The sequence below is a fragment of the Nilaparvata lugens genome, chromosome 5 (genome assembly GCF_014356525.2).
Source record: "Nilaparvata lugens isolate BPH chromosome 5, ASM1435652v1, whole genome shotgun sequence".
Taxonomy (NCBI): domain Eukaryota; kingdom Metazoa; phylum Arthropoda; class Insecta; order Hemiptera; family Delphacidae; genus Nilaparvata; species Nilaparvata lugens.
Window position 1 is genome coordinate 19502920 of NC_052508.1, and position 17625 is coordinate 19520544.

A 17625-nucleotide genomic window follows, 5' to 3' on the forward strand; every position below is an offset into this window, starting at 1 on the left:
GTATGCTACTGAAGGATAATAGTCAGGCAGACACACAGGAGCAAGTTATTTTGTCTCATGCAGTACTTTCAATGTTACTTTTATATCCTGAAAAAGGATGAAGAAGTGAGTAAAATATTTTGTTGTTCAACGAACTTGACCTGTAAAAAGGTTCGAAGAGTGCGTGTTCAAAATTTGAAGCTGATCGATCAACTCTTTCTAAAGTTATTGTAGTGCATTCAAACAAACAAGCAAACCCACAGACTGGCAACAACTTTGAACTTGAGTAAAAAGTAAGAACTTGCTAACGCTCGTTCAACAAATATTATTGAGAGAACAACGGGCGGTATTATCAAGTTGGGAGCACATAACTTGAAGGAGTCAAATTATTTCAGTGTAGGGGATTGTGTATTTCACAAGAGAGTGTGGTTCTGAGGGATATAGGCCTATAGTGAGAAAGTGAAGAAGTGAGGATTTAATTGAATTGCAGTTTTAGTTTTTTTTGCACGGCCGGCCCTCTCTCAAATTCAACCATCAACCCTCCAGTACGATGCTACATCAACTATATTATACAATCCTACTCGGTGGAATGGGGGAATTCACAATATTACAAGCAAGAGTTGATAGTAATGAATATTATTGACACAAAGAGATTTAAAAATCTAGGCATGGGAAAGTCAAATTCAAGATAGGTTGTAGATAATTATTTCTGAAGCATTGTATGAAATAATAACAAAACCCTAAGGGGTTTTGAAGAAAGGAGAGCATTAGCACACAACCGGGTAAGAGAGAGAGAGAAAGAGAGAGAGAGAGAGAGTGTGTTAGACAGAGAGAGAGAGTGTGTTAGACAGAGAGAGAGAGTGTGTGTGTGTGTGAGTGTTAGACAGAGAGAGAGTGAGAGAGAAAGGCGCAGGAGTGATAGAGAGAGGGTGATCGAGGGTGAGAGAGAGTGAGTGGGAGTGAGAGAATGAGAGAGGAAGCAATAGAACTAAATAAGGTTGAGATGAGAGACAATGTCACGCAGGAGTATTGTCCAATGGTGGTCACACACACACACTTCTAGTCACACTAAGTTCTAAAAAGAATATTTCAAAGAAAGTACAGTCTGTTCCAAAATTGAAACCAGTTTACTTCCAAGCTATTCTGCCAGCTTATCTGACAGAAGCGTCAAAAGCTGATAGCGACAACCAGAGACTGTTTTCCAGGTAGAGAAATTAGTCACGGACTCGCCCCGTCAAAACAAGACACTTCTTTTTCAGCACAAGAACGACAAAAGTGGCCACCGCCAAAACAAGACTGATTTTCAGTGCTAGGATGGATGTGTCTGACTTTGACGGTGGTGTATCCTGACATCGCCCCCCGCTGTGAAATAAAACAGCCAAGAATATTTCTAAATCTTAAACATAATACTTATCTTTCTAAAAGGAACAATTCAATTATTACATTAGTGTGAATGATTATCTCTAGTACATTCGGACTTTAACCCTTTGAATTGTAGCGTAGTCTAATTATACACTCTACTTTTACATTAAAGTTAATAATCCAGTTATAACGTTTAAGAAAACTATTGATAATTACTTTTCCCAATGAACTATACGACAATATAAGGAGTACAAAAAATTTGTTTTTGAAATATTTAATATCTAATCATGATGGCTAAAATATAATTACAAACTTCTTCCATAATGCCATACTACTATCAGTAAGAAAGAATCATTAAACATATGAATCGTTCACATAAGTACCTCTACTGAAAAATCAATACCTTAAGTTTTTTTTTTTTAATATTCATACATCTTATCCAATAAGTTTAAATATTCCTTATAACCTGATTTCAGAAGACAGAACAAATGCTCATAGTACAGAAAGCATAAACAGTATCAGTTAGCCTGATTTTTGAGTCATATATTGCCGATTGTAAGTCGGAATATTGATAATAATATATACAACATAAATTAATCATTTGATGTGAGACAAAACTAATCCGTAATAAGATAAATTCGATTTCAATAGATAGTTCACTTCACCATATAGGGTCTGACATTGAGTTTAATCTTCCATTTTGTTGTCCAGTCTTCATTTTTCCGAGAGATCTTTGAAGTTTTGCTGTGACACTTTCAATCTTGTCATCTATAGCTAATATTGCTGTGTCGTCGGCAAATGTTGCTATTGTATAATTCTCGAGACATGGTAGATCACTTGTAAACAGAAGATAGAGAATCGGCCCCAAAACACTCCCTTGTGGTACTCCTGCTTTTATTTCTCCTAGTCCAGAATAAGCATCTTCATGGTTCACTCTGAAGTATCGTTCAGTTAAATATGAATGTAAGATGTCTGTGAATTGCTTTGGAAGTAACTTTTTCAACTTATTGATTAGTCCTTCATGCCAGACTCATGTGAGTCAAAAGCTTGACTCACATCCAGAAATGCTACAGAACAAACTTTTTTCTCTTCTAACGACCTTTCTATTATATTTACAATCCTCTGCACCTGATCAATTGTTGAATGTTTTTTCCTGAAGCCAAATTGATGATCTGGTATCAATTTTTTCCTTTCAATAATTGGAGTCAGCCTTTTCAACAATATTCTTTCAAAAAGTTTTGACATTACTGGAAGCAAAGATATTGGCCGGTATGATGAGATGTTGTGAGGCTCTTTTCCAGGTTTTGGGGTCATTACCACCTCAGCTACCTTCCACATGCAAGGAACATATTTGAGTCTAAAAACGGCATTTATAATATTAGTTATTTTCACTATAGCTTTCCTTGGTAAATTCTTCAATACTACTCCTGTTATTAAATCAAATCCTGGTGCTTTTTTGTATTTAATGTTTTTATTTCTTTCTCTACTTCATCCAGTGTAACATGTCTAAACTCTTCACTCTCCTGAATAAAATCCTCTTCAATTTCTAGCTCATCATGATTGTGTGGTTGGAATGTGTTTACCAGATGATCAGCAAATGCTTGAACTTTTTCTGTATTGCTTCTAGCCCATGAGCCATCCTGTTTCCTAATTGGTGGAGCATGCTTAATGGGTCTTTTCAATTTCCTGACTGCCTTCCAGAGAGAGTAGTCGGTGCTTTCATCTCCTGTTAGATTTCTCAGATAATGATTCATTGATTCATTCTTGATTCGTTGGATTTCTCTTCTGAGCTGTTGAGTTAAATGATTAAGTTGCCTTTTATCTTGTGAAGTTCTTGTTTGTTGCCATTTTTCCTAGCTCTCCTTTTTTCAGCTATCATTTCCCTCACTTCTGTTGGGTAGCTATTTCCTACAGTTCTTCTTCTTAGTTGTGGGGTGTTCCACCAGGCTGCCTGTTGCACGTCAATGACAAATTTTTCCAGTTCTCCATCAAGCTGTTCCATGCTTCTCAATGGTACATCGAGGATTATTTTTTCTTCCAGCATCTGTTGAAATCCTTCCCAGTCTGTACGGGTATTAACAAGCCCTGGCCATTCATTTTGTTTTTGTATTATAGTCTCACTCAGCTGTAGAAGAATTGGAGAATGGTCAGAATCAAGGTCGAAACTTTCCTCAATACTCAAGTAGTTGAAACTCACATTTTTAATTAAGAAGAAATCTATTGGGTCTGGAATTTTTTGCATATCTGAGGGCCAGTAGGTTGGTTTTCCGAGAGTTATGAATGAATGAAAATTATAGGTTATGCTATCCACTTTGATTTGATTTGAGTCCACTTTTCAGTCCAGAAGTAAATAAACTACAAATTTTGAATTTGATTTGATTAAATCCGAATATAATAGAATGATTACATTCAATAAACTCTCAGAACTTGAAAATATTGAGTTATTAAGAAAAATTTTGAACCAGAAATAAAACACAAACTAATTCACATTATTCCTTTACGTTGATATTAAATTAAGTGGAATTGTTTGACATGTAAAAACTTTAGAGAACTTGAATTCAGTGTAGCTTTTTTGTGTGATTTTTGCTGCAGGTGCTATTAACTACATTTCTTCAGGCACAAATCTGACTCTGTACACAGATAACAAGCTTGAAATAGAGAATGCACGGCCCTGCGGCTGTCACCCATCATGCAGCATTCATCACTCGTTCGACGTAGCTGTTTCTTCCAGTCCCATAAACATGGACATCTTGGCTAAGGACTTGAAAACCAACATTAGCCTGGACATAGCTAAAGAGTAAGACAATTGTTTTTATCTATACAATGAGCATTAATTTATCTGGAAATTTAATATTTCACGAATCTATTGAATTATCTAAATTTGGGAAAGAAATAGCACAAGTTTACCTTATTTTTTCTCTCCCTATCATTTTGATGATATACTTACTGTATGAATTAATCAAGAATAAAAAGAGATTATAACTAGATTAGAATTCCATATTTGAAAATTATGAATTTGATGAATTGGAATATTTTACATACAGTTCAGTATAAAATATAAAAGTTCTTGATAGTAGGCTGAATCACTATTACAATACATTTTCAAGTATTATCATCAATAAGAATGGAGAACTACAATTAATTGATAATAAACGTTAAAAAATACAGATTTTATTGTTTTTATATTTGGTCTCAATATATGAATATCCCAAGATATTCACTGTGAAAGAGTGTATGCAATTTGACGAACCCCACTATATGAATCATATAATCATTGAATCTGATTCATTAAAATCATACTAAATTATCATGATACAAAATATATTGTGATATATGATATACACAATGATATTTCGTAATGATGTATATATATACATCTCACAATGATATATATATATATATATATATAATGATATCTCGTATTATAAATATATGTATTATGCGAAACGTAGTTTCAGAGAAGTTATTCAATTCTAGAAGTCAGAGTATATTCCAAGGCACCTGGATATTTGACAAGTAACTTTTGAAAGGAATCAATGATTGAATTAAATAATTGATAAAATATTTTAATTATAATAAAAAAAAATATACTACAAAAAATGAATCTGAAATGAGCTAATAATCTTCTTCTTTGGCTACGCCATATCCCAATCATATGGGGTCGGCATTTCCCTCCTTCAGCCGTCTCCTCCACAAAATCCTGTCCATCTTCTCCGCGTGTCTCCAACCCCTTTCCTGCAGATCAGCCTCCACGCTGTCTCTCCACATCATCCCTGGCCTTCCCCGCCTCCTCCTGCCACACAGATCCAAATCCTGCACCCTCTGTCCCATATAATTCTCCTCACGTCTCTGCACATGTCCAAACCACCTCATCCTGGCCACCTGCATCTTCCTCCCCAACTGTACCTCTAATCACCTCATTACGAATCCTATCCCTTCTTGTGACCCCAAACATCCATCTTAGCATTCTTATCTCAGCCACTTCCATTTTCTTCTCTTGCCTCTTTGAAACTGGCCAGGCTTCCGCGCCATACAACATAGCTGGACTCACTACCGATCTGTACACCTTACCCTTCATCTTACAGTTCACTCTCTTATCACAGAGCACACCACTCATTCTTCTCCAGTTGAACTATCCGCAATTCAGTCTATGCTGTATTTCTGCATCCAGCCCACCGTCCCTTTGCAAACTTGAACCCAGGAGCTTGAAGCTCACAGATGATTTGAGTTGGCTTCCATCTAGTTCCACGGTCAGTTCGTCATCGTTCCCCAATGCCATGTACTCTGTCTTTGTCCGGCTTATTCTCATGCCTCTTTCCTCAAGCGCTTTTCTCCAGCCCTCCAATCTCCCTTCAAACTGGTTTCTAGTCTCTTCACAGAGCACAATGTCATCTGCAAATAGCATGCACTATGGCGCCGGCCTCTTAGCCTCAGATCCTATGACATCAATAATTAGGTCAAACAAGTATGGACTGAGTGTGGAGCCCTGGTGCAGACCGACTTGCACTTGGAGCTCATCAGTTCTTCCCACACTGGTTCTCACGTGTGTGATGGCTCCTCTGTACATTTCCCTCTGTACATTAGTGATCTAATAATGATATTGTATTATTTCTATAACATTGAAACATAAATTATTATTCACATATTTGTGTTTTCATAGCTCACTAGAAATTCTTCTGAGCAATTTATAGTGGCTATGGTGTATTTATTGCATTGCATTTCTGTTAACAGGAAGTATAAGACAATGGAATATTTCTGTGATGTATATGTATATAGTCAAGGAAACATGTTAACGAAAATAATCACAGATATCAAGTATGATGTTACTGAGCTATTGGGTGAGTTATTTGAAGAATGTGCGGTATTTCTCAAGTTCTGTACAAGGTTATTGGGAAAGGCATTTCTGTTCTCTTACATATTAGGGTTGAAAAACTATTTATACTGAATCAAAAGTTTTTGAAACGTATTGAAACACAAGTTTTCGAAATTCAAATTTCACTTTCCATTACGAACTGCTTGTTATTGATCACTTTTCAATACTTAAATTACGACATACCAGTCTGATTTTTTTAGAGCACTTTCGGACGCCATGTCCATTTTCAACACAGGTTGACACTTCTGTTGTGGTATTTACAGTAAGTTGGCAGCGTGGGTAGTAGAATATTTGCTATTTGAATAGTTGTTGGCGACGGGGGTGTTTTTAATAAATGTAATATATTTAAATATATATTTATATTATCACAATATTAAAAATATCACATATTAAAAACAAAGGACTCGAACTGAATACCCTGGAAGAATTTGAAATATAAAAACACACCAAAACAGAACTCAAAACATCCTTAATGAACGGACAAATTTAAAATCCCACAACCTCTTCAACCTCCTACTCCCATAACCTGGATATTCAAATACATCCGCTATCACCGGCGTCAACAACCATTCAAATAATCCCGCCACTCCTACTACCGACGCTGCTAACTAACTGTAAATACCGCAACAGAAGTGTCAACTAGTATTGGGAATGGTTATGGCGTTCGAAAGCGCTCCACAAATGTGAGTAGAAGTTAATAGCTTTTAATCCTGAAAATCAGACTGCTATGTCGTAATTAAAACATTGAAAAGTTACCAAAATTACTGAATCAGTAGTTTTGGAAACTAGAATATTATTTTAATCATAAACACCAATTAATTTAAGCGTTGATATCCAGTTAATCTTCCACAATAAATGTGCTGAATAATCCAATATCAAGTATGTCTAAATGCTACTACCTACTGATAATAGGTGTTATAGTTTCAAAATGTCATTAACAAACATCCTTTATAAAAACTTGCTAATTGCTGTCGTCATGATTGTGTTTCAAAGACAACTATCATTCAAAATAATCGAATACTTAACGTTGTTTTCAGGCTTTATCGGTACAATAGCATCATTCACTATGGGATGGAGCATAATTTGTTTGATAGAAATAGTACATTTTCTAATACAACTGGCATTGAAGTACTTTATCATCAAAATAGAGAACGCAAGAGAAGTGGAAACAATTGCAGTACAATAACTCGCTTAGAAAAAACTGTAAGGCAATATGCAGAACCTTTCTGCTAGTTATTAAAGAAGATTCAACTCTTTAACCAAAGGAATCGCACTCAAGTAAAACTAATTAAATGACAGCAAAGCTTAATCAACGTTCAAATATTCATACCAATTTTCTTGTATTACGTTGTGATTGGACACTCTATGAAATACTATATGGATAGATTTGAGTTCCTTTTGGTGTGGTACACTCCTTTACACAATTAATTAATCCGTAGAATTATAGAACACGGTTTGATTCATTTTTATGCACCATTAGGCCTACGATGGAAACAATAGGTTTCCTATTCCAAAATGTGAAAGAGTACTGAAACATTTTTCTATGGTTTTAGGATTTTGATTTCTCTATTCTTCAAGTTTTTATGAATAGCACTTCAATAATTGTTGTACTAGTTGTGTTGATTATGAAAATAAATTGTACCTTCAAGGCTTCAAATTCTAAATTGATTATCAATTAACCCAGCGATTCCCAACCGCGAGGCCTTACCAATGGAGAGAAGGCCTGTCCGGAACAGGCCACTGCACAATCACGAAAACTGTTGCTGACAGCCCTGTGCTTGAAATGACGTCAGATGTCATGAGTACGTAGTTGGTTTTCACTGAACCTTTCTGTTTTAAATTATGCTCTAGAGAGGAGTGGAAGTGTAAGGAAGGACCCTATCTCAAAAGAGGCAGCCTTGTCTGGTACACGGACGGTTCTCTAATTGGAAGGAAATCTGGTTACGGGGTGTTTAGTGATTCACCCAGAACACATCAAGTTTGGGACAACAGTGTACCATCTTTCTGGCAGAGATAACGCCATCTTTTAGGCATAGGAAGTAACAAGCGTGCAGATGAGCTTGCTAAGCGGGGTTTCAGTATGTCATTCTTTGGTCCAGAGCCAAGCTGTGGCATAAGCAAAATAACTGCCTTCATACAATAAGTGAATGTTCCAGGGACTTACACCACCAGCAATGGCAAGGTCACCCTGGTCAAGCACTTGGAAAAAGGCTGCTGGCAGACGCAAGCCCTTGCTTCACCAGCTTGCTGATGAGTCTGGGTAGAGGTCAGGTCAAGCAGTTGATTGCTCTGATAATTGAACATGGCCACTTCAGGAAACATCTCCACACGATTGGACTCAGAAATGAAAGTCAGATGTGTAGGCTTTGTAATCAGTCTACTGTAATCAGTCTAATTTATGTAAGAGACAAATTGCATAAGATGCATAAAAATGATCCAAACAATTTGATCCTCAAAAGAAAATTCGTAAATATGAAAGATAAAATAAAAGTATGGGTGAAAGAGGCCAAACTTCTATTTTACTCTTCACAGTTATTCATTCAAAACCATAACCCCCGAGAAAAATGAAAAACAATAAAAACACTTTTGCCAGTAAAAGACAATAATAAAGACTAGATTACTTTCATTCCTCAATAGCTGCAACTTTTTTTCGGCCTGCCAGTTCGGTTTCAGGGAAAATCTTTGTACAGAAATTGCCTTACAGCATCTTTTGGAAATTGTCTATTCAGGATTAAACAGTGGCTGTAGTGGCAAAACAGCGGGAATCTTCCTGGATATTAGTAAAGCATTCGATACAGTTAATCATAGTCTGCTGTTCCGCAAGCTGGAGAGTACTGGTGTAAGGGGAATTCCACTAGATTGGTTTAAGTCCTTCCTACAGGGTAGGAAACAGTATGTAAGGATCAGAAACGTTGCAAGTGAAGTATTACCCATAACTTGTGGTGTGCCGCAAGGTTCGGTTCTTGGCCCTATTCTCTTCTTAATTTTTGTAAATGATTTGTATAATGGTGAATTGAATGGACGGATAACTGCTTTTGCGGACGACACTGCTCTTTCATATATCAGCTATGCTTCTAGAATTAAGTTTGTTTTTTCTGTTCTTTTTCAAAATTATTTCTTTAATATATTAATCTTCTCTATTCAAGTGATAATATTGTGAAATATCTGTTCTATTTTTTGTTTTGAAGCATCTAAATTTGAAAAATTTACTTTGTGAACATATTAGTGGTCTGAAAATTTTGTGAAGTGAAGAGCTACAAGACAACCTATTTCGGACTATGTGTAACCATATCTGAATTGGGGAGAGGAATAGCACAAGGTTACCTTATTTTTCCTCTCCCTATCATTTATATGATGTATACTTATTATATCAATCAATAAAGAATAAAGAATCAATATAAAAGTAATAACCATCAAGATTTACATCAGAAAATGCAGTCTGACTTGAACAAAATATCTCTATGGTTTACATGTAACAAACTTAAAATTAATGTAGCCAAAACTAATTATATGATGTTCAGTCTCTCTGGAAGTGCTGACTTGCCTGCTCCACTGCGCTTTCACTCTCCGGTTTGTTCCTATTCTAGCTGTGACTGTCCCAGTATCAGTCCAGCAAAGACTATCAAATATTTGGGTCTTTCACTGCATGAAAATCTGAATTGAAGGCAACAAATTGAAACTCTAAAGAAGTCTTTAAGGTTCTATTTGATGATTTTCCATCGCATTAAATATTTGTGCGATTTTAATGTAATGAAGGAACTTTATTTTTCATTTGTACATTCCAAAATTGAATATGGAATCACATGTTGGGGAAGCTCCTATTACGCTAACCAGGATCCAATTATTAAACTTCAAAAAGCTTTTATAAGATTGATAACGGGCAGTAGGTTTGATGATCATACATTTCCACTGTTCTGTCATCTTAGAATTTTGCCTGTTAGGTTCCTATATGTATTCAAGGTTTTGTCATTGTTCTTCAATATAAGTGGAAATAGAGGTATGACAATTGATTACTGTCAGCCTGTTACCGCTCTTCGACAGACCAGGCGGACTGCGGCTTCCCAAGTCAGATGTCCTAAACCCAATTGCACTCTTTTTCGTAAAACGTTCATTTTCCTGGCACCTAGATTTTATAATGCTTTGCCGCTTGAGGTCAAGAATGCCATTGCTGCATGTGATTGTGGAAATAAGATTAAGAGATTAATTAAAATTTGGCTTTTGTCACTCACTCCCGAAGCTCTAGAGTTTTTGTTCATAATTATTGTTTAATCCGTCTATTTTTCTTTCCATTCTGTTAACTTTGCATTCTGTTATCTTGCTTTTCTTTTCATTTTTTCTCCTCTTATTTTTTTTTTTTTTGTATTTTCCCTGCTCTTCTTACCGTTTTTTTTTGGAACATAAATCAATAAATTAATCTTTTCACACAATTTGAATCTCTATTTTTAATGATTTTCTTTTGCTTTCTCTAATTAGCATCATCTCTTTAATAATTAAATACTAATATCCTATTTTGATTACAGCCCATAAATGTTTTTTTATCTCTCTTTTTTCTTTTTTTTAGTCCATTCTATTGCTTTAGTAAAATAGTGTGTTAGACTCCCTCCAGCGGTCCGTAAGTTGCATCTTACGTGCTGGATTGTATTTTTCTCAATAAGTAATATTAAATTTGGTTTGATTCGTTACTATGCAGTTATGTATATTATAAACTTGTTTATTTGTTTTTTTATATGCATGTATTTTACAATTTCTTGTATTGAGCTTATTGAGAATAATAATAAAAAACTAAAGTCTGAAGAGACTGCCAAGCATATCATACTGGATTGCGGAAGACTTGGGGCTAGAAGAAGGGCTGTGTTTGGCTGCAAGCAACCAGGTGAGGAATGGGATGTTAGTATAGGGAAAAAACTCCTGGACCTTGTAAAGGACACAGGAATTGGTTTGCCTAACCAACATACTTGGGACACACAATAAGCTTCGGTTGACGTATGAGGTTCTTTGAACCTTTGGATCTTTGAATCCGTCCCTTCAAAACATTAACATTTACCAAGTGTGCAGTGGAATGCAGCTTCAATTCAATTCAATGTCGGCAACACTTGTTGACCGAGTGAAGTGAGGTCTAAGATTCAAGTCGATGGTTTTGTATTTCTCTTTATGTTTATATGTTTTTTGTTCCGCATTTACGGCGAAACGCAGCAATAGATTTTCATGAAGTTTGACAGGTATGTTCCTTTTTTAATTTCGCGTCGACGTATACATAAGGTTTTTTGAAATTTTGCATTTTAAGGGTAATAAGAAAGGAAAAGGAGTCTACTTCAAACGCCAATATTACCGTAAAAATTAGACTATAGTGTGATTTATTCATCATAAATCAGCTGTCGTATGGACTAGTAATTGCAAGCAATGAGGCATGCAATTGATAACTCGAAGTAGCATTTATATTATATTCTCTGCTTTCAACTCGGTAAGCTTTCGATGATAGTAGCATAGTTGTTTACAAAAATTATTGTCGTTACATCAAACCAAATAGCCATTAGTTGTTTACACACCCATACGCCGTCAATCACTGCCGTTAATGATTTGGAGTTTATTCAAAATAAGTTATTGAGGTATCTTTATTTCAAAAATTATAATTCAAAAAGTATGTGACATTTTGTCCAATAGCTTTTTCCACTTAAACTTCGAGGTCAACATTTAAAGTCAAAAAATTAAAAACCAGAAGATCCATTAGAGCATTAATGTTATTATATAAAAGTCTAAATAATAATATATTGAAGTCAGATTTCATCAATTTGTAAAATTTCCATGTTCCATGCAATAGACCAAGACTTGATATGCTATTTCAAATACAGAACCGCTCACCATTTCAATTCCTACCTAAATAGAACAATAGACTAAACCCATGCCTTGATCACTTCTATGACCGCTACTATACATTCGAAAAATCCTTTGAAAAATTATGCTGCTCAATTGATGATTAAATTATTATTTTTGAGCTCTACTAACTCTTTCTTTTTACTTTCCTTGCCCTACTACCATAGGTAAGGAAAGTATTGCTTTCCAAAAAAAATTAAGGTACCCCAATTTCAAGTTTTCTATACGTTTCAAGGTCCCCTGAGTCCAAAAACATGATTTTTGGGTATTGGTCTGTGTGTGTGTATGTGTGTATGTGTGTGTGTGTGTGTGTGTATGTGTGTGTGTGTGTATGTCTGTGAACACGATAACTCCATTCCTAATTAACCGATCGACTTGAAATTTTAAACTTAAGGTCCCTATACCATGAGGACCCGACAATAAGAAATTCAATAAAATTCAATTCAAGATGGCGGAAAAAATGGCGGATAATTACTAAAAAACCATGTTTTTCACGTTTTTCTCGAAAATGGCTCTAACGATTTTCTTCAAATTTATATCATGGATAGCTATTTATAAGCCCTATCAACTGGCATAAGTCTCATTTCTGGGAAAATTTCAGGAGCTCCGTAATATTCTTGAGAAAAATGGCGGAAAATGACTAAAAAACCATGTTTTTCACGGTTTTCTCGAAAACGGCTCCAACGATTTTCTTCAAATTTATACCATGGATAGCTATTTATAAGCCCTATCATCTGGCATAAGTCTCATTTCTGGGAAAATTTCAGGAGCTCCGTAATATTCTTGAGAAAAATGGCGGATAATGACTAAAAATCCATGTTTTTCACCGTTTTCTCGAAAACGGCTCTAACGATTTTCTTCAAATTCATACCATGGATAGATATTCATAAGCACTATCAACTGGCATGAGTCTCATTTCTGGGAAAATTCCATGCGCTCCGTAATATTCTTGAGAAAAATGGCGGATAATGACCAAAAAACCAGGGTTTTCACGGTTTTCTCGAAAATGGCTTTAACGATTTTCTTTAAATTTATACCATGGATAGCTATTCATAAGCCCTATCAAATGACATGAGTTTTTTCCTTGGAAAATTGCTGGAGCTCCGTAATATTCTTGAGAAAAATGGCGGATAATTACTAAAAAACCATGTTTTTCACGATTTCTCAAAAATAACTTGACCGATTTTTTTCAAATTCATACCCTGTATAGTTATTTATCAGCTCTATCAACTGGCATGAGTTTCCTTTCTGGGAAACCAATGGGGGGTCCACCCCATCCTTGGGAAATGGACTTAGTAACCTCCTTCTCGTGCATGAGGTAGGTAGGTAGCGCAGTTCATAAAAAGAACACATAGTCGAGATATTTCATCTGTAGAACAGCTGTTTTGACGACTTTAAAAAAATGACGACTAAAAAAATCATCGAATTTCACATTCACACAAAGAAAAAGTACTTTGAAAACAATTATATATACACCATATACAGAAGTCTGATCGTAGTTTCAAATATGAGCAAGGAAAGTTGTGTGAGTGTACCACACCAGATTTTTTCAATTGTTTCTTCTTTCTTTGTATATACATCTTTTTCATACCCCCTTCACTAACTTTCCTGAATCTAACTCAAATATCGTTCTCGTCTAATTTTATTAGTTATAATTAGTTATAGGCCACTGAATCGTTGTGAATAGGCTATTTAATGAAGTGCGATATTATTTTCTTTTGATTTCCTTTTTAATTGAAAAGTTATACCCCGAAAAGTTATAATTTAAAGTTTGATCACCCCGACACATATTATTATAGTGGGGTATCATAGTTAGAACTAAGTTTAGTATTAGAAATTTTGTATGTATAATATAACAATTATGTATATGTTTTTCAATAAACTCCTCTGGCTGCAATTCATTGGCAATCAGAGAAATTATTATTATACCATCAAATATGTCATTAAAGCTCGAACTGGAGTCTGTCTGAGCCTTTCTATGTCTTTGTATCAAACAAATAAATAAATAGATAAATAAATATCTCGCCCACACCGACACGTCAGGACAGAACATAATTCACTCTGATGGACAGTATTAGAGGAGGCTGGGGTTTTTAACTGCGCGAGGCCTACTGTTCACAGTAGTATATAACTAATACTTGGATTCATGCAATGTACCACGAATACATGTATTCTAGGTACATTAGATTCGTAGAGTCTAGAAAGTGTTGTCATAAAGAGTTGTATATCCTTCAGAGAGCCTATGATATAACTGAGTGAGCTTATTGAAGTGAAAAATGATCGCACTTGAATGAAGCTGCAGTACTACGAGTACCGTGATTAGAAACTGTTGCAATTAGAGTCAAACGGTTGTAATTTTCATAATTTAAAATAGCAGCTTGAAACTGTTGCAATTGGAGTCATAATTCAAACAACTGAAGTTGATAGTGATATTGAATCTTTTTGGTTCCAACTAGTGAATGGAATAATTTCTTCAGAATGGGCCAGTTAGAGGGAAAAATCAATCACGTGCTGAATCTACTCGTATTTTTATTTGGAGACTGTTTGAATTTTCAATTAACAGTTCTAATTTTATTAACTTACATTGCACACTAACAGTAAAAACTTGGACAAAAAGAAGTTGCGAATTGAATTTGAGAGCTTGATAAATGGAAAGCATTTTCCTAAATAAATAACATTAGATCTTATTAATGAAATATTTATTCCTACCTTCAATAAATTATGATTCAGGAAATACTTCACAAGAGAAATAAACTTGAGGGCTTCTTTAGATAAGATCCGCACGTGAAGTTTTCCTATTCAGTTAACTCAGAGTAATGTCAGGGTTGTCGCAAATTGATGCAGGTACTTAATCCATTCGTTCTGCGATGCATTCACTTGACTGTTGCCGATCTTGCAAACTGAACAACCATTGGTTTATCTTTGAGAATGAATCCATTTGTTTCTTTCAGTGCCCTCTGAGCAATCTCGACACTCTGCAATGTTACAAACGCCTGTCCTTTCATTCTGCCTTCTTGCATCAGCCTTATATCGAACCTGTAACAGGAGCAGAGACTCTAAACTTTTGTAAAAATGTTACGAAATTTTAAAATGAAAATGTTGTAAAAATGTAACGAATATTACGTTACAAGAATCATAAAACGGTTGAAAAGTCTAAGGACCCAATTGGGCTAGAAACACACGAAGCGTGTTTTGCTCTGACGGCAGACGACTCATCTCCCGAGTCGTAGCAAGGTTTTGGTCTGCTCTTCGCGCTGGCGGACTCGACACAACAATGGACGGATCGGCAGACGCTCAATGAGACGCCCCGAGTATACATACAAGCGTCTAATCAAGAGGCAGACGAGTCATCCGCCTTCTTGTCTTGAAAATAACTCCTCGTGTGTTTCTAAGATAGCACAGTCATATGTAGTGGGACTACCTAGAACGCTAGATCGATCTAGATCTCGTACGGCACTAAATAGTGACACTACATATTTGGACTCGTTTTACACCGTCGTAATATGATCTTATCTCGAAGAAAAAACCTTATAAAAATCCAACTCAACACGTTTCAGTAATAAATTGGCAGTGTGCTTCAGTATGAACATTCATATTAAGTACCTATTGGAACGTCTGCGGAACTAAACATAGGGGTTGTTTCTAAACTTCCTACCAAACAAAGACATTCAAAACTAAAACTGCTGCTACAGTCGTATGGGAACGCCTGAAATAGTCCAATTATACATGAAATGGAAGATAATTTAATGTTCTACAATCTCGTAATTAGCACTTTCTTGTTTCATCAATTGTTGAAAAGTTATAAGACTTGAAAGAGCGAAAAAATAGATGAAAAACTGGGTTTTCGAAAATGAATCACTTTAGAACATAAATATCTCGAAAAGTATCAGATTTATCGAGAAACTCTACCGAACAAAACTTGTAGGAAATTTATTAAGCTTCATTTTCATGCAGTTGATTATGTCAATAAAACATAATTTTTCCAAGATATGAGCATGTAAGTAATAAGTGGAAAATGCAACTTTCAAACCACCCTCATCCCTTCAGCACATGATGAAGGGGTTGGTATTTTTGATATGCTCACCTCCAAACTAGATGCAAAGTCGAAAATTGTGTTCCAAACATTCCCTCCAAATGTCATTGTCAATTGATCTATTGTTGCTGAACAGAAAATTTCACTCTCAACACTAAAACTGCTGCATCAGTCGTAGGGAAATCCGTATAATAGTGAAAATATACATCAAATTGAAGATAATTTGATGCTATATTAGGTCATAATCAGCACGGATTTTTTTCATCTGTCGTTCAAAAATTATAAGGCCGAAAAGATGAGAAAATTGGAGGCAGAAGTGTTTTTTCAAAAAATGTCTCACCTTCAAGAGCGGATATCAGAAACTATGAGAGATATGGAAGAAATGTAAAGAACAAGACTTGTTGGTAATTTTGTGAGCTTAAATTTTGTACAGTATACGAATGTTCATAAGATGCATATTTTCCGAGATACAAGCGAAAAATGAAAAAATGGTACTTTCAAACCACCCCCACCCCTTTAGCATAGGGGGTAGGGGTGAGGAATTTTTGATATGTTAATACTCTTACCATCCTTAAAAGAGCTGCGGAGTTGAAAATTGTGTTCCAAACTTTTCCCTCTATAATATTTCGTTGACTGGACTAAATTTCTTACTCTACAAGAGCTAATGTATCATAAAATATTTATAAAAAATTGCATTACATCTGACTATGCAATGGAAACCTAAGTTTTGATTCGGGCGGAAGTTGTAGGAAGCCAACCACGCATGCCTAACTGCTGTATTCTTATTATTATAAAGAAAATTACGGATTTTGGCTGGTTGATTCTAATAGCTGGCGAAAACTCAGATAATTAGACTAATGTTATTCATAGCTGATGCTATGATACAATAGTAGTATCCTGATACAGTGGAACCAAGGATCAACTCGTGAGACCGTGACAATTTTCCTGACTACTTTCAACACTCGTAGAATATATCATACAGGCTTACATTAGTTTTTCAAAATAAATTATTCCAATATATTATAATACCAAGAAAATTCCAACCTATAACAGTTCTTCTTATCATAAAGCTGCTTATAGACTTACGCGCCACGCGAAAAACGCCATTTTCTCAAACAAGGATTCGCCAAGTACGTTGATCGAGATCAGAGCGCGAACTTGCCACGTGCTCCATTGTTGTCAGCGGGAGCTTGACAAGTTCGTTGCGCGCAAGGTCAATAAATACAGGTCATGACACAATCCCGTGATGCATTGCGAAATCACCATTTTAAGGGGTTCTAGTTCACCAATTTTCAAATTTATCAGCTGTTATCATTATTGAACAACATTATGTGTTATTTTGTTATATATTGTTCAAGGAATATTGCTTGGCTTTGAATTGTAAAATAAATTCTTCCGACAGAATAATAATATTTAGATTCCAACTAGGAACTGAATTGTTGATTTTTAGATTTAATTGATTGGGAATTTTAAACTGTTTTTGAGGTTAGCCTTTTGTCCCAATGCC

The 17625-nt window shown here is 35.4% G+C and overlaps 2 protein-coding genes across 9 annotated transcripts in view; one reads left to right on the forward strand and one right to left on the reverse strand.

The window, feature by feature from the left end:
* Window positions 1-7684, forward strand: part of LOC120351266 (sodium channel protein Nach-like) — a 34170-nt gene extending 26486 nt beyond the window's left edge. For 2 of the 5 annotated variants that reach the window (XM_039427857.1, XM_039427858.1), the window contains 3 exons: window positions 3934-4138; window positions 6073-6179; window positions 7252-7684. In XM_039427857.1, coding sequence (XP_039283791.1) covers window positions 3934-4138; window positions 6073-6179; window positions 7252-7400 — 461 coding nt within the window. In that variant the 3' untranslated portion in view covers window positions 7401-7684. The remainder of the gene's footprint in view (window positions 1-3933; window positions 4139-6072; window positions 6180-7251) is intronic. The other 3 variants (XR_005571261.1, XM_039427861.1, XM_039427859.1) reach the window with 3 other exon arrangements.
* Window positions 1-17625, reverse strand: part of LOC111048125 (RNA-binding region-containing protein 3-like) — a 64376-nt gene that overhangs the window by 10736 nt on the left and 36015 nt on the right. For 3 of the 4 annotated variants that reach the window (XM_039427862.1, XM_022333984.2, XM_039427863.1), the window contains exon 5: window positions 14595-15121. In XM_039427862.1, coding sequence (XP_039283796.1) covers window positions 14959-15121 — 163 coding nt within the window. In that variant the 3' untranslated portion in view covers window positions 14595-14958. Of the gene's footprint in view, window positions 1-14594; window positions 15122-17625 lie in introns of those variants that run through there. The other variant, XR_005571262.1, reaches the window with a different exon arrangement.